Source organism: Brachyistius frenatus, unplaced genomic scaffold (assembly GCF_029030835.1).
Source record: "Brachyistius frenatus isolate BFR_SWC_R1_liver_20210118 unplaced genomic scaffold, ASM2903083v1 Contig_324, whole genome shotgun sequence".
NCBI lineage: Eukaryota > Metazoa > Chordata > Actinopteri > Embiotocidae > Brachyistius > Brachyistius frenatus.
Window position 1 is genome coordinate 151663 of NW_027210923.1, and position 25035 is coordinate 176697.

At 44.5% G+C, this 25035-nt stretch overlaps 1 protein-coding gene across 2 annotated transcripts in view; it reads left to right on the plus strand.

Annotated features, from left to right (window-relative positions):
* The window catches only part of LOC138635718 (voltage-gated inwardly rectifying potassium channel KCNH2-like), a 123550-nt gene that overhangs the window by 80055 nt on the left and 18460 nt on the right, over positions 1-25035 (plus strand). The window contains exons 1-4 of one of the 2 annotated variants that reach the window (XM_069723338.1): positions 664-1636; positions 22753-22932; positions 23546-23649; positions 23730-23868. In XM_069723338.1, the coding sequence (XP_069579439.1) occupies positions 1436-1636; positions 22753-22932; positions 23546-23649; positions 23730-23868 (624 nt within the window). In that variant the 5' untranslated portion in view covers positions 664-1435. Of the gene's footprint in view, positions 1-663; positions 1637-22752; positions 22933-23545; positions 23650-23729; positions 23869-25035 lie in introns of those variants that run through there. The other variant, XM_069723337.1, reaches the window with a different exon arrangement.

Here is a 25035-nt window from a genome sequence, read left to right on the forward strand (position 1 = left end):
CCATTCTGTGTGTTGTGGTCGGTCCGGTGTCTTTGTCCGTCCTGCTGTCTGTCTGTGCCATCAGGGGCTTTACTGGACAGCCCGGTCTCCAAGGCAGATCCACTGAACTGGGGAATAATGCATTAATACTGGCTGCCTTTTCTGCTCCAGTAAACAGCCCAGTCTGGCAGTGAGCGGCACCCTCCCATCCTCCGCTGACTGATCCGACGTCTGTGTGCCTCTGGGGTTATCAAACAGATGTATCGGGGAGGATTTTTCTGTTTCCTTCCTTTCACATAAGACTCTTCTGTGCTCTTTTGGAGCCTTCTTCAGAAAACTCTCAGACCAGAAGATATCTTGGTATCAGTATTCAAACTACCAACTTACCTTGGATGGTGCATCCTTATGTAACTATGTATTATGGCTGTATGTGCTCGGTGCACCTTTTTGACACTTGTAATGAGGTTTTGATTGAGCTCCATGCTTCTGTATGTAGAGTGGATGGATCACAAAGCACCATCACCTGTAACACTGTCTCTATACTGTCTGCACATGTAGATGATATTTCTCTCCTCTCTCTCTCTCTCTCTCTCTCTCTCTCTCTCTCTCTCTCTCTCTCGCTCTCCCCCACGACTCTTTCTTCTCTGATTATCCTCAACAGAGCATCTCATCTCTTTTGTGCGGAGGGTTATTTTTTCTCACAGCTTCCTTTTCTCTCTCTCTCTCTCTCTTTCTCGCCATCCTTTCTCTCCACCACCCTCTCTCTTCTTTTTTTTCGGAGTAGTAGTAGTAGTAATAATACCAGCAGCAGCTGAACAGCATCTCCAACTAATGGGAAGTGAGTCTCCTGTTGCCGTCCTCCGTCCCTCCTCTCTCCTCTTCTTCTTCTCTGTTGCATTCTGATGTGTTCAGTGATCCGGAGGAGTTAACAGCCAGGAAGCCATCAGCCACAGCGCTGTGGGAGGTGGGGGCAGTTGAAGAAACTCATTGAGATGTTGTTAGAAAAAAAGGAAAAAGTGATGCCGGCGGTGGTTTAATAAGGAGCTGTGGGCCAGCTGAGGACTGATCTGAGGAGGCAGAGCAGAGACAGATCCATCAGGGTGGAAGCTGTTGATAGTTGGATGTTTTAGAGGCGACAGAGCTGACGTGACGTCCTCCATTTGTGAGCCTGTGAGAGAAGAATCCTTGGAGGAAGAGCGAAGAAGATGAGCTGCACCCAGAGAGCTGGCGAATGGAACGATCAGCCCTCTTTCCTGTGACGTCTGTCGGCGCCTCCGGGCATGAGACTGAGTCCACGCCACGCTACGCCTTCAGGGCTGTCTCTGCTCCGTGACCTTCTCGTCGTTGTAACACCACACAGTGAAGTCTCAGCTGGGGTTCGTGCGACGGGCGGTGACGGGAACCCGGGGGGCCGCCCCGACTCCGACCCCTCCGCGGTGAGCTGCCGCTGAGGACCATGGTCCTGCCGTCACTGCTCAAGCTCCTCAACGTCTTCCTACGCCAGTCGACCTTCACCGAAGCCGCCGCTGCCGACCACTGCCGCCCTTCCTGCTGCCCGGCTGCTCTGATGCCACGCCCGCCCGGCCTGCCGCTCTCTTGCCGCCGGGGGTGGGAGGCGAAAGAGCACCCACGACGTCTGCCCACCGAAGATAGAGAGGTGAGACGGAGAGGGACGGCTGAATGAGGCGGTGTGGAGAAGGGGAAATGGGATCTAGTGCAGGGTTGAGTGTGTGTGTTTGTATAATGGGGATGTGGAGCTTTGGTGGACTCAGCTGGAGTGAAGCATGTCGAGGGAAGTGACACGAGGAACTTCGAGATTTCATGTTTATAGATTCAAGTTTGCACGAAAAAAAACCAGTCAAAATCTACTTAAAGATGTAAAATATTCGCCCTGTGATGTCCTGGCGACCTCTTGGTTGTCCCGCCTTCGCCCACTATTGGCTGCATGGCCTCTAGGCCCCCTGAGCCTCTACAGATGATGAATGGATGGATGGATGTAAAATTGTTTTATGAATCTTCTTGCTTTTGTGACCTGAGAACCAACATTGTCGTGTGATAAACTAAGTTGTCAGAGATTTTACATCAGTGAGAATATTTTATTGTAGTTAGAGGAACATTTTCTCGTACATCTCACCAGAAAACAAGGCTTGGCACTGTTGTATTGACCTTTTAGATTTTACACTTTATTCTCTACGGTGGTGTAAATTCACATGAGCTCACAGACACGGCGAGGAGGCAGCCCATCTGTCTTCAAAGGCCTCAATAACACAGCCAGTAATGCTTTAAACTATTTTGCAAAGTGGCAAATCAGCAGTAGATTCCTTGAAGAAATCCGACGGTGTAACAGGAACGTTTGACAGTTGGATCTTCTCCTGCTCAGACGTTGATATCCATCCCTTCTTGCTGTCGTTGGTTTGTTCTTCGGCCTGCAGTGTCTCCGAGCTAAAAGGAGTCACTTTCTATCATGTCAGTTTAACCAGCTGAGCATCGAGGTCTAAATAAAAAGTGAAGCTGCAACCCAACATCGAATGTTTCTAATAAAAATCTGAGACCAATTTAGTTGATATCAACTGAAAATGACATGTATGGTATCAAAGCTAATGGCAAATGCTGCAATAAATACTGTCAATGAAGAGCAATCACATGATGCACATGAGAAGGGTAAATAATGATAAACAGGTCATTTTATGAGAAGAGAAACTGTAAAGCTCATTGTAAACACATCTACAACAGGAACATCCACGTTAGACTGCAAAGTGTGAAAGCAGCTACTTAATGAAACACACCACTCAGTTTATGCAGAAGCTTTTATCGCTCACATTCATGCATTAAATCAGTTTTTGTCACATTAAAGACAGGATTGTTCAATTTTAGGCCTTTTAGAAAACCAATCAATTTAATCAGGGAAAAGTAAATGCAATCCGACGTGGAGTTAGCTTTATTTTAGGGGGTTTTGTGACATTGTTATAATTCATTTATGTGATTGTTTAGTTTTTTGTTTGTTAAGATCTGCTTAGATTGAGTCCTTGACTAAGGAATGTAATCACTATCAAACCTCAGGTCTCTGTTCTGGAGGTCGAGGATAAAACTTAGAGGTGTACACAAAGGTAACAAAACATATAGTGCGTATACTTAGAGTGTTTATACATCTATACAGCCCAGTATCATGTAACACACTGAGTCCACTGGAGGATACTGTCAGAGTGTTTTGGCCTCGCCGAGGCGTAAAACATACTCGGATGTATGACCGGCCTGTTCTCAACCCCGAGACGTTAAATACTGCAGTGTTGGCTTCATGTGACGAAGTACAAAGAGTGAAAAAGTCCACAGAGAGAAAGGGGGAGGGAGGGAGAACCAACGTTAACATGGATTCCCCAACCAAGTTGTTTTAGTGTCTAACGTTAACAAAACTGCAACCGTGTCACATTTAACCCAATTCATGTTCTTTTTACGAAACCTAACTACGAGGTTTTTGGCACCTAAACTACTTTTCACACTTAGACGGGGCAAAGCGTGACTCTGAAACAGTGTCCTGTAGTGGGCTGGCAGGTGTATTACACGCTTTGACGTGATACCAGAGGTCTTTACTATGAAGCAGGTTCAACATACTCAGGATATCTTTCTGTTGTCTGGCTTAATTTAACCTAACAAACGAGATTGAGCTAAAAGAAGCTGGTTAACAACTCGTTATGTAAATCCAGGGATTCCCAGTCCAGCTGCGAGCATGTTCACATAAAATAGGCGTTAGGAGAGTGTGACCAATCACAACCACAGTCAACATCACGGATAGTCACGCACTTACAGTCCTAGCGGCGGCGAGCTGGACCGGTTTGGTTTGAACACATGACACGGAGCTAAAATGTTAAAAACACATGAGAACATGGATATCTTTGTTCACCAGATATCTTTGTTCATCAGATATCTTTGTTCATCAGATATCTTTGTTCACCAGATATCTTTGTTCATCAGATATCTTTGTTCATCAGATATCTTTGTTTATCAGATATCTTTGTTCATCAGATATCTTTATTCATCAGATATCTTTGTTCATCAGATATCTTTGTTCCAACCAGACTGAACTAGCTGATCAGTTTAGTGTTTCTATTTTTCTGTATTTATTCAGTTGGAGACTAGAAGTCCTCTCTGTTGCTAAGTGGTTGCTAAGGGTCGGACTACTTCCTGGAGCAGGAAACATTGCATACGTTACATAAGAGTCTACTGACGCCACTGATTGTTTTCCAGTTGTTAGTCATACTCCGTGTGTTGCCATGGAGATCACACTAACAACAAGTTTTATATTTTAGAGTGAATTTCCCCACAATATGAACACATTTTAATAGCATGTTATATTTAGTTGGTGACTTGTGTTTTAAAGTTGTTATTGACACGACAGTGTAGCGGTCGGGTTAAAACACACCGTCTCCTGTAATATTCTTTTATTTATTATCTTCATTAATGGAGCCAGCAGCTTGTTATTCTGCCTTCAACACCTTCCATACTACATGAATGCTGCAGACGTTGGCTGAAGCTCAGCGATGCACGTCGATCATATATATCCACAGACACCCAGAAATACACACAACAAATTGAGGTTAGCTCTTCCTGTTTCTCAAACTCATCCAACAGTCACAGATCTATGGTCAAACAGGCAGCACATTTTCACCTACTCTGCAGCGCATGTAGTTGTGATACAGACTGGCAGTCAGATATCCAATTTTGGCTCGGCCTCTCTCTTTCTCTCTTTCTCTCTTCCTCCTACACAGCTTTCAGACAGGCCCTGTTTGACACCTGAAAGCACCCTCCGGTTTAAATGTACCTGCTGCCAGTGTTAAAAGTTATGCAAGAGTTTGGCAAAAACCTCCAACAGGATACAGCCGTGGAGCCACATTACATGAGATGTGCTTTTTTTTTTTTTTGTTGAAGCAATTAGAACGAAAATCCACCCTCACAAATCCACAGTATCTCTGACCATACATGGGTTTCCCCTCTGCAGTGCCAGCGTTTATTAACGACAAACATATTCATCTTTGATAGTGCTGCCCTGGGGTTTCCTATAAGCTTTGTTGGCTTTACCCTTAAAATATAAAATGCATATCTGATGTCATGTTATGTGCAGTGTTGTAACACTGAAGTAGCAGAGAAACAGTTGTACACTGTTTTTATCTTTCTGGCTCTCAGATTGACTCATATCAGCACACAGATGATTTTCTTGCACCTTCATATTACTGTTGGTTTCTGTAAAGGAGATAATTAGAGTGAGATTGAAACGTGTGATCACAGCTACCGTTCTACCGTACATTCACTGAGACTTCATTCATTCCTGCCGAAGCCGAGCAACCAGGAAAACCTCGGTGGCTCAGGAGAAGCCGGCCCAGAACGACGAGCTTGCAGAAAGTGAAACTCTGCTGAATGGTTTTAATTTGACCACGAACTCTTTCAGCAAATACAGCAGAATAGATGGAAAGCAAGTTCCAATTATTTAAAGTTTCCTAATTCTACAAGTTTTATTTGAAAGATGAGAACAGCAGCTTTCGTGTTTGAAGTCAGCTCGAAGCTTTGAGTTATGTTCAGTCCAGTCAGGTGGATTTACTCAAATTACAAGTATTGTATTTTGTAAGAGGCGGTTCAATAATAGTCACCCGACTATTTAAAGTGTTGCAGCTGTAGAAACCGGAGGTGCAGTCAATCTGCCTCAAAACAGGAACTATCTGAACATGTATGTTGTTTTTAAATCAGTAAATGTGAAATGAAGACATTTTGCAGCAGCTTTACTTTCACAACTCAGAAAAGACGCAGTAAGATCCTCTACAGCTCGAAGGAAGAATGACAAATACATAATAGCCCCAGTACATGCACTCCTCGTACACACACTCACACACACACACACACACACACACACACACACACACACACACACACACACACACACACACACACACACACACACACACACACACACACACACACACACACACACACACACACGTTCCCTCTACGAGACAGCAGCAGCAGTAGCTGTTTCCTACATCAGGACGGAGGGGATGTGGAGGCAGAGGGAGAGTTTCAGGGACGCTGAGGGAACATGAGGAAGTGTCCCTCACTCCCACATGTTGTATCTCACACGCCTGAAGCAGGTTGCACAGACTCACGTATGCCACTGTGGCTCAGTTTGACCCGACTCTACTCGTCCAATTGTATTTCCCACTGCAGATAGGAACCCGTCGGTGGAGGTGACCAGACAGAAGAACATCTGCTGCTCCTCAGTTGTTGTTTTTTTTCCAGTCCAGTGAATTATAAAAAACGTGATCGTGGCGTGGCCGGCGCGGTTGTGCAGGATGTGACGTGTTGTGCAGTGATGACACAGCGAAGACGATTCTGCGACCAGTCAGCGGTCCACGGTGTTTTCAGGTCACCAGGTTCTCGGGACGACCCACAACTGTTTCCTGATGGAAATCTGGACACATTTAATTTGAGTGGAGTTGAGTGGTTGAAAAGCAGCTTATTGTCCCCGACAGCTCTGAAGTGTGTGCGTGAGTGTGCACAAACAGAAGTCCCAGAATGCAATGCTGCCCTTCAAGTAGTTGCAGGTTAATGCAGGATAACGACTCATCTACTGTATGATTGTTTGTGTAGATATTCATGGTGTTGGTGTTTGTATGGTTTCCTCATGTTCTTATATTCTTGAATCGTGTGTGTGTGTGTGTGTGTGTGTGTGTGTGTGTGTGTGTGTGTGTGTGTGTGTGTGTGTGTGTGTGTGTGTGTGTGTGTGTGTGTGTGTGTGTGCATCCCAAGCAGCTTAGCCCTTACCACAGTGGAGGTGTTGATAATGACGAGCAAAGCATCAGGAATGAAACAAATCACAGTGATATCTCTTCAGCGTGTTTTCCTGGCCCGGCCCGGCCCGGCTCGGCTCAGCTCGGAGTAAGAAACCTTCGGAGAAGATTTAGTATGCACCCCGCCTCTGTCACCCAACTGTGAGGGAGCTGTATCTTCTGGTGAGGAGGCAGGGAGGGATGGAGGGGAGGACCCAAACAGAGAGAGAGAAAGTGATTGTAGACTGGAGATGATCAAATATACAAATGTCCCACCAGGAAGCATCCCGTGAAGTTTGGACCTTGAAGCCACAGAGTGTTATTGGACCGGCTCGGCCGTAGGGCTGCTATCGGGCAGCGTGGCCGACCACACCAACGGCTGCATCTGAGATTAGTATCTCAATAACAGGAAGCGAGCAGAGGGAGGTGTAGGTGGGAATGTTGGCAGGCAGGTAAAGACAGAGAAACCACAAAGATCCAGTTTGCTTAGTGAGCCTTCACAGCCCGTCTGCAGCTGCTGCCGGCGTCGTTCTGTTCATCTGGGAGCCAGCTGACTTCCTGAAATCACCTTCAGACAGATTTCAAAGCCCTTCAGGTCATTTTTATTGTTGCTATTGCGTTGCACTTCTCTGAAAGAGGTTGTTTGGCTTCACTTCCTTTTTGCATCCACTACACTGCATTAGCAGAGCTATCTGCAACAATCGTGCAGCTAATGTTTGTTGTAGCAGTGGACCAGCGTGATGCTAACTTAACCAGCACAATAATCCAAGTTATTTTGAATATCTTATTATTTGATACCGCCAATGTTCACTCATCCTGCTGTGTTGGTGGAGCCTGTCTGCACCGGCCGTCGCTCACAGATTCACTTTTCTTCTCTGTGAACACAGTCTGGTAACTCGGCTCGTATTAGCGTCTGCACAACCGCTCTGAAGGGCGAACCAATCAGAGACCAGTGTCTATGGTTAACCGCACTTGCCCCGCCCCTCCTTCACTGTGATTGGACGGCTGGTGACAGTGACGAGCGCAACTTTTGGTGAAATCTCGCTGACGGGAAAAAAAAATCCCCGGATGTTCAGCGTTCAGTGCAGAATAAACGCTCAGCACATCATCAGGCTGCTGGTGTTCATTAAAACAACTTCAAATGATGCTCTACTCAGGAAAACAACACTTTGGTGGACACGGTAGGTCGTTTCTGCGGTGAAAGATGCATTTCAGTGAGCTGATTGGTTAAAGTAAAAATGACACACCAGTAGGACGGAGCGACTGCAGACGAGGACGATGACAGACGCACATTCATGGAGTGAAACTGGCTTCTGGTTCGCAGCAGGCTGCAAGCTGATTAATAACTATCAATAAATATACAATATACAGTTTTTAATCTATCTGCGTGATATGAAATCTGCATATAAATTATATTATTGACGATAAAATTTTGAATAAAATCCAGTGGATCTGCGCAATTTCCTGACAGGAAATGAAAAGATGGTTGGAGCACTGAAACATGTAAGATGGATGTAGAAATACGCTGAGTGATCGGTGAATGGTTTTAGAAATGCTGAAAGTGTGATGAATGCTGAGACAGTGTCATGTTTCATCTGGGTAATTTAATAATGTCAGTCGGTTGCTGTAATGTCTAACATTAGACGGAGAGAGACACAGAGCATGAATAAGAAACTGAGGAGATTTTTTTCTCGTTGCTGAAGCCGCTGCCACAAAGTCAAAGGGCCTCAACTGTGAACCCTCCAGTAGATTTGTGAAGTGACTCATCCCGCCGTCGTCTCTGCCACATCTCAGCTCTGCACAAGCTCATGAATTTGTGAAACTCTTCGTGGCCTCGCAAGATCTGAGCAGTTTTAAACCTATTTTATATAAGTACAGTCTGTGTTCAGTGAAGAGATGAAAGGTGGTCAGACTGATGACAGATACAGTGGAAGGATTTATTATTCTGAAGGAAATCAGGGTGTGTTGATTTAATCAAAAGAAAGCTGCACAATAGAAGTTTAGATTTTACAAAACTTTTAACTGAGCTAAGGAAAGATCTGATCGAAGAAACAGGCATCAAAATCCAGTGCTATGGTTTTATATACAGTGGGTACGGAAAGTATTCAGACCCCTTTACATTTTTCACTCTTTGTTTCATTGCAGCCATTTGCTAAAATCAAAAAAGTTCATTTTATTTCTCATTAATGTACACTCAGCACCCCATCTTGACAGAAAAAAACAGAAATGTAGAAATTTGTGCAAATTTATTAAAAAAGAAAAACTGAAATATCACATGGTCATAAGTATTCAGACCCTTTGCTGTGACACTCATATTTAACTCACATGCTGTCCATTTCTTCTGATCCTCCTTGAGATGGTTCTACTCCTTCATTGGAGTCCAGCTGTGTTTAATTAAACTGATTGGACTTGATTAGGAAAGGCACACACCTGTCTATATAAGACCTTACAGCTCACAGTGCATGTCAGAGCAAATGAGAATCATGAGGTCGAAGGAACTGTCCAAGGAGCTCAGAGACAGAATTGTGGCAAGGCACAGATCTGGCCAAGGTTACTAAATAATTTCTGCAGCACTCAAGGTTCCTAAGAGCACAGTGGCCTCCATAATCCTTAAATGGAAGAAGTTTGGGACGACCAGAACTCTTCCTAGACCTGGCCGTCCAGCCAAACTGAGCAATCGTGGGAGAAGAGCCTTGGTGAGAGAGGTAAAGAAGAACCCAAAGATCACTGTGGCTGAGCTCCAGAGATGCAGTAGGGAGATGGGAGAAAGTTCCACAAAGTCAACTATCACTGCAGCCCTCCACCAGTCGGGGCTTTATGGCAGAGTGGCCCGACGGAAGCCTCTCCTCAGTGCAAGACATATGAAAGCCCGCATAGAGTTTGACAAAAAACACATGAAGGACTCCCAGACTATGAGAAATAAGATTCTCTGGTCTGATGAGACCAAGATTGAACTTTTTGGCGTTAATTCTAAGCGGTATGTGTGGAGAAAACCAGGCACTGCTCATCACCTGCCCAATACAATCCCAACAGTGAAACATGGTGGTGGCAGCATCATGCTATGGGGGTGTTTTTCAGCTGCAGGGACAGGACGACCGGTTGCAATTGAAGGAAAGATGAATGTGGCCAAGTACAGAGATATCCTGGAAGAAAACCTCTTCCAGAGTGCTCTGGACCTCAGACTGGGCCGAAGGTTCACCTTCCAACAAGACAATGACCCGAAGCACACAGCTAAAATAACAAAGGAGTGGCTTCGGAACAACTCTGTGACCATTCTTGACTGGCCCAGCCAGAGCCCTGACCTAAACCCAATTGAGCATCTCTGGAGAGACCTGAAAATGGCTGTCCACCAACGTTCACCATCCAACCTGACGGAACTGGAGAGGATCTGCAAGGAAGAATGGCAGAGGATCCCCAAATCCAGGTGTGGAAAGCTTGTTGCATCATTCCCAAGAAGACTCATGGCTGTACTAGCTCAAAAGGGTGCTTCTACTCAATACTGAGCAAAGGGTCTGAATACTTATGACCATGTGATATTTCAGTTTTTCTTTTTTAATAAATTTGCACAAATTTCTACATTTCTGTTTTTTTCTGTCAAGATGGGGTGCTGAGTGTACATTAATGAGAAATAAAATGAACTTTTTTGATTTTAGCAAATGGCTGCAATGAAACAAAGAGTGAAAAATGTAAAGGGGTCTGAATACTTTCCGTACCCACTGTATACTTAAACACATTTGGCTCCGCCTTCATAACACACTGAGGTTTGATGTCCAGAGGAAACTTCTGTCTGTCCACAGCCTCCTGCCTGATGAGATAAACATGAAACTTTGAGGGTTGCTTATTTTGTTAAATGTATACCAGTAGCTGTTTTCTGCAAACCTCCGAGGCGTTTTGACTGACACCAGGGAGATTAGATAATGAGGAAGCTTTCATGCGGTGACTCAATAAAAAAAAACCTGCTGTTTGTGTGTGAATGTAGCCTTTTGGAAAGCAGCCTAAGAGATGAAATCACCTGCTTTTAGTTCCTGAAAACACCGACTGACATTGGGCTCATCCAGCACTCCCACTGCAGTTCAGTGGCATCGGCTCTCTGCAGCAGCTCACTTTTCTGGATGTGGTGTAACAGAGAAGATAGAAAAGATTTTTCAGACTCTTTCTTCTACATGTGCATCCACACCAGGAGAAGTGTGTGTATCAGAGTGTGTATGGATCCCATGAAGCGTGTCGGTGACCTTGATGACAATCTGAATGACAATGATACTTAGAGAGAGACAGACACACACTTGTCGCTCCCACAGGAGCCACAAGACATGTGACCGCCAGGTGTGTGTGTGTGTGTGTGTGTGTGTGTGTGTGTGTGTGTGTGTGTGTGTGTGTGTGTGTGTGCGTGCGTGCGTGCGTGCGTGCGTGTGTGTGTGTGGGGTTCCCTCATGCGTTTGTATTGACATGCACATAACAAACAAAAACAGATTAACGTGTGTGCCGTCATGCATGTTCCCGTTCACTAACACGCACAGATGATGTGTGTGTGTGTGTGTGCTCAACGTGTGCCACACACACACACACACACACACACACACCACACACACACACACACACATGCGTTTGCACACACACACACACACACACACACACACACACACACACACCACACACACACACACACACACATGTTCCCGCACACACACACACACACATGACACACACACACACACACACTTGTGCACACACACACACACACACACACACACACACACACACACACACACACACACACACACACACACACACACACACACACACACACACACACACACACACACACACACACACACACACACACACACACACACACACACACACACACACACACACACACCACACACACACACACACACACACACACACACACACACACACACACACACACACACACACACACACACACACACACACACACACACACACACACACACACACACACACACACACACACACACACACACACACACACACACACACACACACACACACACACACACACACACACACACACACACACACACACACACACGCACACGCACACACACCACACACACACCACACACACACACACACACACACACACACACACACACACACACACACACACACACACACGAATCTCTCATGAATTAAAACTGATTCTTCTGTAACACAGCAGCCTTCTGAACCCAGTGGATGTGTGTCACTAACTGAGTGAGTGAAGTTTCACTGTTGGTCGGTCACATGACTGGCCGATGACATCACCATTGGTGCCAAGCGTTGCGACTTCCTGTCTCCATTTCAAAATAAAAGCCTACCGTACTTTCCGGACTATAAGCCGCTACTTTTTTCCCACGCTTTGAACCTCGCGGCTTAAACAATGACGCGGCTAATTTATGGATTCAACGGGTTTGGAAAGTCTGGACTGCTGCGTGTTGAAGAGGGCAGCAGGAGCTCAGCGGGGAATTTGCCTCCGGATGAAAGAAACGAGAGCGACAATGAAAACGATCCAACATCGGATGAAGCGATTCTGAGGCTGTTCAACTCCGACACCGAAGGAGATGACTTCAGTGGTTTCAGTGCACAGGAGGAGGAAGATAGTGACGATGACTTTCTTGGTAGGCTACTGTTTACCACTAATTTTTTATTTTTGTTACAAGCCGTGTTTCGTTGAAGACTGTGTAAAGTTCATTTGTTTCAATGTACACCTGCGGCTTGTAGACATGTGCGGCTTATTTATGTTCAAAATAATTATTTTTTAAAAATTCAGTGGGTGTGGCTTATATCCGGGTGCACTCAATAGTCCGGAAATTACGGTACTTGCATTTCATACACGGTCCGACAAAGACAATTAGCTTCTTTTTATAGCTTCACATATGCAAAACACTTGTGTTTTAACAATTGCACATGACTGTGAGGTCAAGCAGCTCTCCTGCAGGCCGGGAGCTCATCCATCCATAGGAAGCACTGTGGCGCGTTGCCCCCCCCCGGAGAGTTTTTATTCATAACTCTTCACTTTATTTAGTCTCCCACGGTTTTAAAAGATGACTGAAGTTTGGAGGTAAATCTCCACCATGGAGGTTTGTCATGTGAACCAACAGGGACAGTGTCCCAGATGTGTTTTTTGGTTTTGGGTGCTAAGTGTTTTTTAAATTTAAATTACTTTTTATATAACTTTTATATTACTTACTAACATGTTAAACAGTAATTGTGGCAGGTTTGCTGCTGAATTGACTCCACCGAGTCTGTAATGTGATCGGTGGAGCTCAAACTTCTGCACACAGCTTCAGGATGTGAAAGTGTTCTCTGGTCCATTCGATGAGAGGCTGAGAAACCAGTGGACTTAAATCTCACAGAAAGAACAGAGTGCTGCTGCTGAGAGGATTTAGGAACCAAATCAAGAGGTGCTTTATGGGGGAAATGAAGCTTTGTGGCAAAGCAGGGATAAAAAGAAAGAGTATTATTCCCTTTGAAATAGCTTTATAGATTTATTTGTTTTTACTTTTGGCATGTCATGTAACGATGGGAAAAATACAGATGCATTTCAGTGCACTGATGTTTTATAGGAGAGAGTCACCTTGTGTTCAGTGTAATCTCTGTACCCTACTCCCATACACACTTCATCATTGTGGGAATATTTTCTGTGTAATATTTTTTTTAAATCCTTGACATTTCAAAAGGTGATCCTTCACTCCTACTTTTCTCTTGTGGCTCGCACACATTTTTTAAACTTTAAAACTAGCAGCCTTTTGGTGAGAGTTGTTCTCATTAATTTTACACGCTGCCGGGCCTCTCTGGATCCAACAGCACCGACGTCAAGGTTAGACGCATTGTTGTAGCCGTGTGGGTGTAAATGCAGTTGTTCATCTGTGATTCAGCAGGATGACCCGGTACTTCCCCTCCGCGACGTCCAGACAGCAGCGACTGTTCGCTCTGAGGAGTCCACGGTGAACTTATCAACGGACACCATCTGATGTTATCACACCAGTCTTTAGGTGAAAGATAAAGCTGTCAGACAAAGTGAAAGCCTTGCGTCCTCTGGTGTGCACGACTCTGTGGTGTGTGTACTAGTGTTGGTCCATGTCATCATCCATCAGTGATGTCATCGTTGGTTCATGAACATTATGAATCCTCCAGTTCAGATTCTGTCCGTCACCATCTTTGATAGTTCGGAGCGGTTTGGAGCAGGAAGTGACCATATTTGGACGAGCTGGGGGAGGAGCCAGAGGTGGATCTGACCGATCTGATCAGAAACCTGACGATACTACGTCCCGCCCACCGATAGCTGTAACCTGACTGCACCACAGGCCTGTCAATCAAACAGACACGCCCCCAAAAACAGGTCTTCTTGAATCTTCTTTTCTAATGAATGAGGGATTATTTTCAGATGGACCTCCAGAAAACTAATAAGAAGGAGTGACTTTAGCTAACAACACCGAGATAACTGATGGACACATTTTATTCACTTTGGATTTGATGAGAGAAGTTGAATGGGAGTCTATGGAGCCGGAGGCTTTTTGGAGCCGACCTCTAGTGGCACTCGCTGGTATTGCAGCTGAAGACACTTCTGGATCGGAACCATTTTTCCGCACTAACACTTTTACATACACATATCTGACAGACATGTTACTGACCACCTGCCCACCGTCCTGTCTGACAGGTTTGTTACTCTCTATCACCTCTTTGATTAAATGCTTCTGCTTGGATTCCTGCACTAAAACTGCTTTGTGAACATATATATGATCTGCTGATGTTGTGTATTTTATGTATGATGTTGGATTTTGGATTTTTTTTTTTTTTTTTTTAATTGCATCTTAACTGCCAGGGATTTAATGTTTTTTTTGTTTTGTTTAGTTTTTGATCGAAATAAATCTCAGCTAATTCCTGGTAGAGAGACAGAGAGTGTGTGTGTGTGTGTGTGTGTGTGTGTGTGTGTGTGTGTGTGTGTGTGTGTGTGTGTGTGTGTGTGTGTGTGTGTGTGTGTGTGTGTGTGTGTGTGTGTGTGTTTTAGTGCAGTTCTGAATATAGGAGTGAGTCTGTGTGCACATATATACCTTTACCAAACAGACATGATTTAATATTGAATAATTAAGTGGGTATCTACCAGATGATCTGAGCGCTGGCTCGCCTCAGTGCTGCTGCTTCATTCTGCGTTGTGTTTACACTACAAATTGAAGGCTCTGAAATTTTGATGTGCTTCTCTCGCTGTCGTTTTGATGTTGGGCTCACCAGGACAGCCTCCTGCTGATACGCAGTACGGGCATGAATGAGCAATGGTGTTTGACAATGTATTAAATATTGACCAGCTTCTCATCATGAAATATTGACGTGTTTGTTGAGGCTTTGAAGCACAACTGGAGAAAATTGAAGAAATGTTTTGGAACGAACTGAGAGTCAAATGTGTTTATGAGAAAAGCTCCTATTTCTATAGAAAACAAAACAGCTGCATTTTGTTCAATGAGATGTTTTCTGAACCTTTATAGATAAAAAAAATTAAAAAACAAAAACAAATGAGTCTTACTAACAGGTACTGAATGTGTGTTCAAACAATGGACAAAAAAAATACAAGAACCGAGAACCGGTGATGTTTATCACATTATAACATGGACCAAGTAGTTTTCACTACCCCCCCCACACACACACACACACACACACACACACACACACACACACACACACACACACACACACACACACACACACACACACACACACACTTCTTGTCTTTCTCTTGCGTTCTCGCTGTGTTTCAGATCTGCATTTTCCTTCTAAAGGATGACCAGGGTGATATATACACATGTATTTATACACATATACATGCAAAACACAACATACACAACATGTGTTCAAGGTAATAAAGGAACATATCTGGTTTGTTTTTGGTAGTAGAGCTCTGTGGCACCGAGAAATACGATGAAAATCAGACATATATTCATCTATCTGACTTTAGATAGACACAGTAACTCTTAGTAGGATACAACATATACTACTTCCTGTATCATTAAAAACTACACGCCATGAACATACATGGTCACATACACAGCACATATACTGTATATTTATATAAAACAGGTGGCATGCTGTATATTTATAAGTGTTCTTATACCAGCAGCCCAGCAGTCCGTCTAATGAGCAGTTATTGTTGCTAACAAACCGAAGTGAAGCTGACGGGAGGTTTGTATTTTCGCTCTTTTGAAGCAGCAGCATTTCAAACACGAGGACTTTATATGTCCTCCAGCGTGTGTGTGTGTGTGTGTGTGTGTGTGTGTGTGTGTGTGTGTGTGTGTGTGTGTGTGTGTGTGTGTGTGTGTGTGTGTGTGTGTGTGTGTGTGTGTGTGTGTGTGTGTGTGTGTGTGTGTGTGTGTGTTTTAGTCGAGTAGTGAGAGCCAAGTGTTCACCACTGATCTCCTGTAGAAAACATTCATTATCCAGCTCGCTGTGCAGCGCTGCAGTAGAACCTCCATGTAAATGAAAACGTTTGTGAAAGTATGAATGTGTTTATGACATTTCACACGTTCTGGGGTCTTTTTAGAGACATGAAACATGGAAATGGAAACCCATTCCTCCAAATATCGAACTCTTTTTAACGAGAGCGACGCTGCTGTTGGCTGATAACGACGCCACGGTCATTGAAGAGGTACACGCACTCCCATGATGCTTTGAGCTGTTGGAGGACAGTTGATTGAAAATGTCCAACTCTTTCAGACTGAAGTGGAACAAAGACTCAGTTGAAAAGATGTTGATTCATGTCCGGCTAAAAATATCAGTAGAACTGAGCTGAGCTTTTTTTGGTCTTTTGTCTTCAGTCTCTGTGTCCGTTTCTCCTCTTTTCATTGTTGTGATTGCCTTTGTTTCCCACGTTTACACTCGTCTCCACTCACATCGCTGCCAAACGAATCTCACACAATGTAAGAAATGGAAGTTTTCCAGACTCATCAACACCCCTACCAAGCAGATGGAGGCTGCGTGCCGCCTGAGCGCCTTCAGCTGGTTAACCGCTCCTGTTCGTCCAGACCGCCACAAAGTCCTCAACAGGCAGCGTGTCACGTCTGATAAACGAAGCGGCGGGACTCCGGAGAGCTGAAGTGAAAGATGCTGCTGAGTCGGCCGCTTCTAAAAAGACAACGACATAAAATAATTCTGTCCTGTGACTTTCTTGGCCTGAAACACTCAGAGGAAGTTCTTCTGAGCTAAAAGCAACGTGCACGAGTTAGTAGTGGAGTCGGTCTTCATCATATGATACTACTTATCATGAGTCCAACATTAATAGGGAAAATGATATCCTCGTACCCAAGTTGTCGTATCCACCGCTCGTTACCATGCAGCCTGCGCACTCATTGAGTTAAACCCCAAAAGAGCTGAATGTACGAGATGGATCTCAGATGAAAACTCAGCTGACTTCACTCATGTTTCAAAGTGTTTTGTTTCCCGACAACCAACCGTGCAACTCTAGAAACACATTAGAAAAAGTCAGAGAACCAATAAACTGAACTCCGTTTGCCACATAACATCTGTGGTACACAAACACAGTGTCCCAGGACATACTGGGAAACTCACGCCGTCAACCCAACACACTACAATACACTAACCAGAGTTGTATGGGGACGTTGCCTCTGTAACCTTATTACAAGTGAACATCAGTTTGTCTCCTCCTCTCGTTCTCTTATTAGATGATTCTGCTGTCGAGTAACATTAGTGATTGGTCCCAGTGCATTTATGCCTTTTCCCAGCATGCCCCTGATCCTTCGTAACCTTGAAGAATAAAGCAACCAAGTTAAATAGATGTTGGTGATTATTCAGTTTTAATAAAAGATGTCAATTATTTCAACAAAGACAAATCCAGATAGCCTACATTCAATAAACTGTGGCTGAAAACGACAAGTGTACAAAGTGGGACGGTGAATTTATAGTGCTGACCGTCAACATGTACGACGGCATCTCTAAACCTTGCAAGTTGCCCTGACGACGGAGTTGACGTTTATTACACAGTAGATAATCCTAAATACGGCAGCGTCGGTGCAGCAGACTAACATAACCGGCTGATGACTCAGCAGAACGTAAGAAGTTGGGTAAACGCTATGAGCCCAAAGAAACACAATCCTGCTGGACATCAGCTGAGCGCAGCCTGGAGAGTGAAGCGGTGGACAGAGCTGTGGAGATGTGGAGGTGTGTGTGTGTGTGTGTGTGTGTGTGTGTGTGTGTGTGTGTGTGTGTGTGTGCGTGTGCGTGTGCGTCTGTGTGCGTGTGCGTGCGTGCGTGTGAGTGTGTGTGTGTGTGTGTGTGTGTGTGTGTGCATGTGCATCTGTGTGTGTGTGTGTGTGTGTGTGTGTGCTATTTAAACTGTTTCCTGTGAAAAGGTGAGTCATCAGCGTCAGTCCTCCTTCAGACTGTCACCTTGTTCCTCCTCACCTCATCTTCCATCAGCTCACCATCCGACCAGATCACCACTGTTGTCGCCTCCTCTCTCCGTATCTTTACATCTGTCTCCTCATCCTTCTTTTAATTTCCTCCTCTGTCTTGTTTCGTCTGCAGATATTTTACCTTTATTAATCTTTCAAAATCTCTGGTGCCCTCAGAGTTGTGTGATTTTAATCATTTCTGCTTCGTGACCAAATCGTATTCTCGTTTTCTTCTCATCATTCTTTCCTCCTTATTAAAGTAAAACTAATAATAAGAGCAGGCTGCTGAAATGATCTGGTTACCTCTGTGTTGTCCTGTCAGTGTGCAGAAAGTGAAGAGACGATGACAGTCTTGATAGTTTAGCACGTGCATGTCATGTATCTGATGTGAGGCTTTAAGTTTGATTCATGTCGTGTCTCGTCCCCTCCTGTCAGTCTGAAGCCCACCGTGTCCGTAGAAAGCAGAAGTGATTGACAGCCTCAGCTTTGGCTTCTAGTCCAGTCTGACTTCTGTCTAAAAAGAATCTTGCAGTTCCTGCATGCAGCTTCTAACACGCAGGCCAAAACTTTAACTGGACTCTCAAAGTATAATTAATCTGGTTTTGAGCCAAGCAGTTAAATGAGGAAATTGATTGTAGTCAGCTGACCTGAACCCAGAGTTTCAGATTTAAATGTTCCAGCTCCAGCAGACACGACGCTGGCTGATGACGCTGCCGTCTGCAGAGCGGGGATCCCCAACAAACAGCCTGTTGTGGGTAAAGAGATGAAAACACACCGTCTTGATGGCCCGGATGGTTCGCTCTGTAAACTGTCTCCCCCGCCTCCCCCGAGTCGTCTCCCTCCAGCGCCGTCCTCCCATCCAACTCTGCCCTATCTGCCCTTAAATGTGTCTTGACATCTGCACTTTGAACACTCCTCATGGCGCTGTTTTTTATTTTTTTTAGTTTCATACAGATGGCTAAAAATAACCAGCGAGATATTCCAGGAGGGGGCGCACAGCTGAGAGGGGCACCTGGCCAAACTGTAGGGGCGCGTGTGTGTGTGTGTGTGTGTGTGTGTGTGTGTGTGTGTGTGTGTGTGTGTGTGTGTGTGTGTGTGTGTGTGTGTGTGTGTGTGTGTGTGTGTGTGTGTGTGTGTGTTTGTGCATTTTTACGTTCGTCTTTATGTGTGCAGGTCTGGATGCAGCAGAGGAATACAGATTCCTGAAATCAAAATACAGAGGCAGGAAAGCCAGAGAGGATTTAATCTGGGAACTTTTTTAAAGCTGACATTTGAAGTGTTTCTTACGTCAGGTGTGACGATTCTTTGATCAGAAAACCACAAAGCTCAGTTTGAAGTTTGAGTTTCATCACCACAAACCAGCAGAAAAAGAAATGGCAGATTCACACATCAATAACTCTATATTCTCATTCATATAATGTTTTTATTTAAACATAAAAATCCATTTAGTCGCAGTCATCTCACTCTGTAACTGTGATCAGCACCATGTTTCTGTCGTTTTCATGTCTGATGCTTCAGAAGACATTTGTAGCTCTAAAAATAAGTTCGGGATAAACACAGTCCTGCTTCCAGTTGTCTGGAAGGTTCCCCAGCTGCGAACACCCATCAGCCCTCAGAGATACATCGAGGACTACTGACGCATGAAGACCCACAGAAAATATCAGACCAACATCACACCAACTAAGAAGCTTTTTGTTGTAATCCCGCGTTGTGTTTGGTAAATGACAGAAAATGTGAAGGAAGAAACCAAATAAAAAGAATTAAGATAAAAAGGCTTTATTGAAAGTGAGAACATCCTTTTGTTTGTAATAACCTCTGCAGCAAAGTCCTTCAATGTATCTATGCAATTCTTACATGTGTCATGTGCTAAACATCTTCATTTTTATTATTAAAAAAGTTATTATCACAGACTGGATATAAAATAGTTTGTAGCTTCAGGTCTGTAAAATGGTTCTGATCCAGAAGTGTCTTCAGCTGCAATACCAGCGAGTGCCACTAGAGGTCGGCTCCAAAAAGCCTCCGGCTCCATAGACTCCCATTCAACTTCTCTCATCAAATCCAAAGTGAATCAAATGTGTCCATCAGTTATCTCGGTGTTGTTAGCTAAAGTCACTCCTTCTTATTAGTTTTCTGGAGGTCCATCTGAAAATAATCCCTCATTCATTAGAAAAGAAGATTCAAGAAGACCTGGTTTTGGGGGCGTGTCTGTTTGATTGACAGGCCTGTGGTGCAGTCAGGTTACAGCTATCGGTGGGCGGGACGTAGTATCGTCAGGTTTCCGATCAGATCGGTCAGATTCACCTCTGGCTCCTCCCCCAGCTCGTCCAAATATGGTCACTTCCTGCTCCAAACAGCTCCGAACTAACAAAGATGGTGACGGACAGAATCTGAACTGGAGGATTCATAACGTTCACAAACCAACGATGACATCACTGATGGATGATGACAAAATACTACTTGAATATATTTGAAAAAAAATTCCCCTCGGGGATTAATAAAGTAACTACCTAACCTAATCACTGCTGGTTGATGACATCACTGATGGTTGATTGTTGGTTATTGTATTTTCCATATATTTTCCTTTGACATGCAGGCAGTTTAGATGAAGATAACCAAGATTAGAGCCAAATTAAGTGATGATTAAAGTTTAATTATGTAATGAAATAATTCACAGACCTGGTATGAACACGTATTCTCATATCTGAATGAACACAAGTTTCAGTTTTGCGAATTTTATTCAAAGACGACATACATGAAGAAGAACATACTGAAGATACTTAAACATGAAGCATCAGAAGGAGCCAGAATTAGACGAGACAGCTGGCTCAATTACACGGTCGATAAACACGGAAATGTTTCTTCCTCATTCTTTATTAAATCAAGCAAATGCTGTGTTGCCAAATTTTGTTTCATATCAAAACAACTCTTTAAGGAAATGAGAGAGAAACAGGGACATCAGATCCTCACATGCCAGATGTTTATAATCATAATTTATAAATCCACAAGGTAGAGAAGCAATAGATGGAGGAAGGAGGCGGGGCTACTGAGAGTCTGAGAGAGGACGATGTGTGTGAAGGCATGAAACACTCAGCCATTCATCTGCAGAAGAAAGGAAGGTGAGACTGGGGCAGGATGAATGAAATGTGACCGGGCTCCTGGCTCTGTGGAGGAGGAGGAGGAGGAGGAGGACGAGAGGGAGGAGGAGGAGGAGGAGGGCCGCACAGAGGACAGAGCCATGGAGGGAGGAAAAGGATGAAATTAGAGAAGACAAAAGATTTAACAGGTCAAAAGGAGGGCAGGAAGAAACAGGAAGGAACTGGAAGATGGATAAATGCAGTGGAAAGAGTAATAAAAGCTAAATGGAGTGAAAGGAGAATAAATCCAGAGGTGAAACCAGACCGACGTTTCTACTGGAACTTTATTCTGTGGAGCTTCGATGTCTTTTACAAACAGACAGGAAATATGAGCACAAATCATTTCTTATTTTTTAACATCTTTTTAGTCATAAAGGTTGTGATAATTTCAATAGAGCTGTCAAGTATAATATACAGAAAGTAGACAATAATATCAACATCTGAATATACCGAACAAACATATCCAATGTGCACAGGAGGATTAGACAACCAAGGAGGAAACCGTAAAGTTCAAGTCTGGCAGTTAGTCATACTACTAGTCACCTTGTTAAGAATATATTTAGTCATGTAACTAATTTACTTCATCAAAGTAATGTAACTTTTTACATTTGATTACTTTTAATCTGTTTTAGATGTACTTTGATTTTAGATCAAAGTGAAAAGTCTTAAAAAGTAGATTTAAACTCATTAACTCATCACTGTCAAACTTGTATTAAGACGCAGAAGCAAACTCAAGACAGAACCAATCAAAACCCCAAAATATGATATTCTGCGTATAAGCTGTTTGCCAAAGAGAACATAATTGGATTTAACCCTTTTGTAAACACCAACAACACAACAAAAGGTGTTTGTGACTGTAGTGTAAACCCTGTCAGGCTGACCCTGTTCTTCAGTCAGAGGTGACGATGCCGCTGCAGGCCGAAGTTGTTGTTGTTGTTGTTGTTGTTGTTGCGTTACATCATCGGTGATGTGTGTTTTTATTCAGGCAGCCTGTGTGGCAGCATCAGTAATGTTTGTGATCCACCTTCCCTGTGAAGCGTTTGTGCTTCCAGCCTCTGTGATGTGTGTGTACGTCCTGTCGGCCGGCTGAGTGTGTGTGAGCTGCATCACGCGGCGTGTGTGTCACTCACTGTGACTCTATTAGTCCGAGACACCCGGCAGCTCCTCCGATGTCTCTTTACACTGATTCCTTCCTGCCCTCCTCCCGGCCCGGTGACGAGCACACGGACGCATATATTACCGCAAGTAAAGCTACTCAGAAGTTCCCACAACACCCGGATCTCATGCCTGGTGTGTGTTTGTGTGTGACGGGGAAGGCGGAGGAGAAGTGCGTGTGTGTGTGTGATCGTCTCGGCTCTTGTCTCCCCTCTGACTGTCCCTCCGTCCTCCTGTCTCCTGTCCCAGGTGCTGTCTCTCGGTGCAGACGTGCTGCCGGAGTACAAGCTGCAGGCCCCTCGGATCCACAAGTGGACGGTGCTGCACTACAGCCCCTTCAAGGCGGTGTGGGACTGGCTCATCCTGCTGCTGGTCATCTACACCGCCATCCTGACGCCCTACTCAGCCGCCTTCCTCCTCAACGACCAGGTTCGCTCTCCGCAGGTTCAACTGCTGTACTAACTGTACTGTGTAAGAGTCAGATCAGGAAAGTTACAGGAAGTTATTTTCACAATAAAGGTCTAGCACAGCCTTCATATAAGATCATTTTAATGTGAAGGGCAGAACAGAAAACAACGGACTTCCCAATGTGAGCGTAAACGTTGGCTGACAGAATATCTGCTGGTATGATGGTTTATAAATAAAACGATATCATAGGACTTCTTGTAAAGTTCAAAACAAGTCCGTGTGTTGAAGCCCTGAAGTCTCTCCTCAGACCTCAATCTGTCTTTTTTTTGTCACTTTCTCATGTTTTGTCAACATACGTATGCAAATTATCTGAAAGCTCTTAATCTGTTTGAAAGATGAAGTCACACAGACGTCTTCTATTTTTACACCTTTAGATCATAATTCTCTTCTTTGGTCTACATGTGCTTTCTTTATCCTTTCTATATTCTTGTTTCCTCTCCTCTCCTCTCCTCTCCTCTCCTCTCCTCTCCTCTCCTCTCCTCTCCTCTCCTCTCCTCTCCTCTCCTCTCCTCTCCTCTCCTCTCCTCCCTTCTCCCCTCCTCTCCTCCCTTCTCCACTCTTCTCCTCTCCTCAGCAAGAGGTAGCCATGCAGAGTTGTGGTTACTCCTGCTCTCCTCTGAACGTGGTGGACCTCATCGTGGACATCATGTTCATCATTGACATCCTCATCAACTTCAGGTCTGAGCTGCAGCAGTATGAGTTGTTTTTGTAGTAATCTGGTTGTAAAGTGCTGACTCAGCGTGCCTTCTTCCTCTCAGGACAACATACGTGAACATTAACGATGAAGTGGTGAGCCACCCGGTGCGGATCGCCGTCCACTATTTCAAAGGCTGGTTCCTCATCGACATGGTGGCTGCTATTCCCTTCGACCTGCTCATCTACCGCAGCGGAGAGGAGGTGTGTGATGGGGGAGAGTCGGCCGGATGTTTACGTGCTGAGGGAGGGTGAGAGGGGACAAAAAATAACAGGGGACAAATGCTGCACTGACATTGTGTCTCTGCTGGTGTTTTTATCTAATGGAGAAAAGTGAAGATAACAAACAGGACAGAAAGAGAAAGGAGAAGGGGCGTGGGGGGAGGTGGAGGGGAGGTGGAGGTGGAGAAAGATGCAGGCAGAGGTGCCTTCATTTCTGTTTCATCATTTACAGTGGGTACGGAAAGTATTCAGATCCCTTTACATGTTTCACTCTTTGTTTCATTGCAGCCATTTGCTAAAATCAAAAAAGTTCATTTTATTTCTCATTAATGTACACTCAGCACCCCATCTTGACAGAAAAAAACAGAAATGTAGAAATGTGTGCAAATTTATTCAAAAAGAAAAACTGAAATATCACATGATCATAAGTATTCAGACCCTTTGCTCAGTATTGAGTAGAAGCACCCTTTTGAGCTCGTACAGCCATGAGTCTTCTTGGGAATGATGCAACAAGCTTTTCACACCTGGATTTGGGGATCCTCTGCCATTCTTCCTTGCAGATCCTCTCCAGTTCCGTCAGGTTGGATGGTGAACGTTGGTGGACAGCCATTTTCAGGTCTCTCCAGAGATGCTCCATTGGGTTTAGGTCAGGGCTCTGGCTGGGCCAGTCAAGGATGGTCACAGAGTTGTTCCGAAGCCACTCCTTTGTTATTTTAGCTGTGTGCTTCGGGTCATTGTCTTGTTGGAAGGTGAACCTTCGGCCCAGTCTGAGGTCCAGAGCACTCTGGAAGAGGTTTTCTTCCAGGATATCTCTGTACTTGGCCGCATTCATCTTTCCTTCAATTGCAACCAGTCGTCCTGTCCCTGCAGCTGAAAAACACCCCCATAGCATGATGCTGCCACCACCATGTTTCACTGTTGGGATTGTATTGGGCAGGTGATGAGCAGTGCCTGGTTTTCTCCACACATACCGCTTAGAATTAACGCCAACAAGTTCAATCTTGGTCTCATCAGACCAGAGAATCTTATTTTTCATAGTCTGGGAGTCCTTCATGTGTTTTTTGTCAAACTCTATGCGGGCTTTCATATGTCTTGCACTGAGGAGAGGCTTCCGTCGGGCCACTCTGCCATAAAGCCCCGACTGGTGGA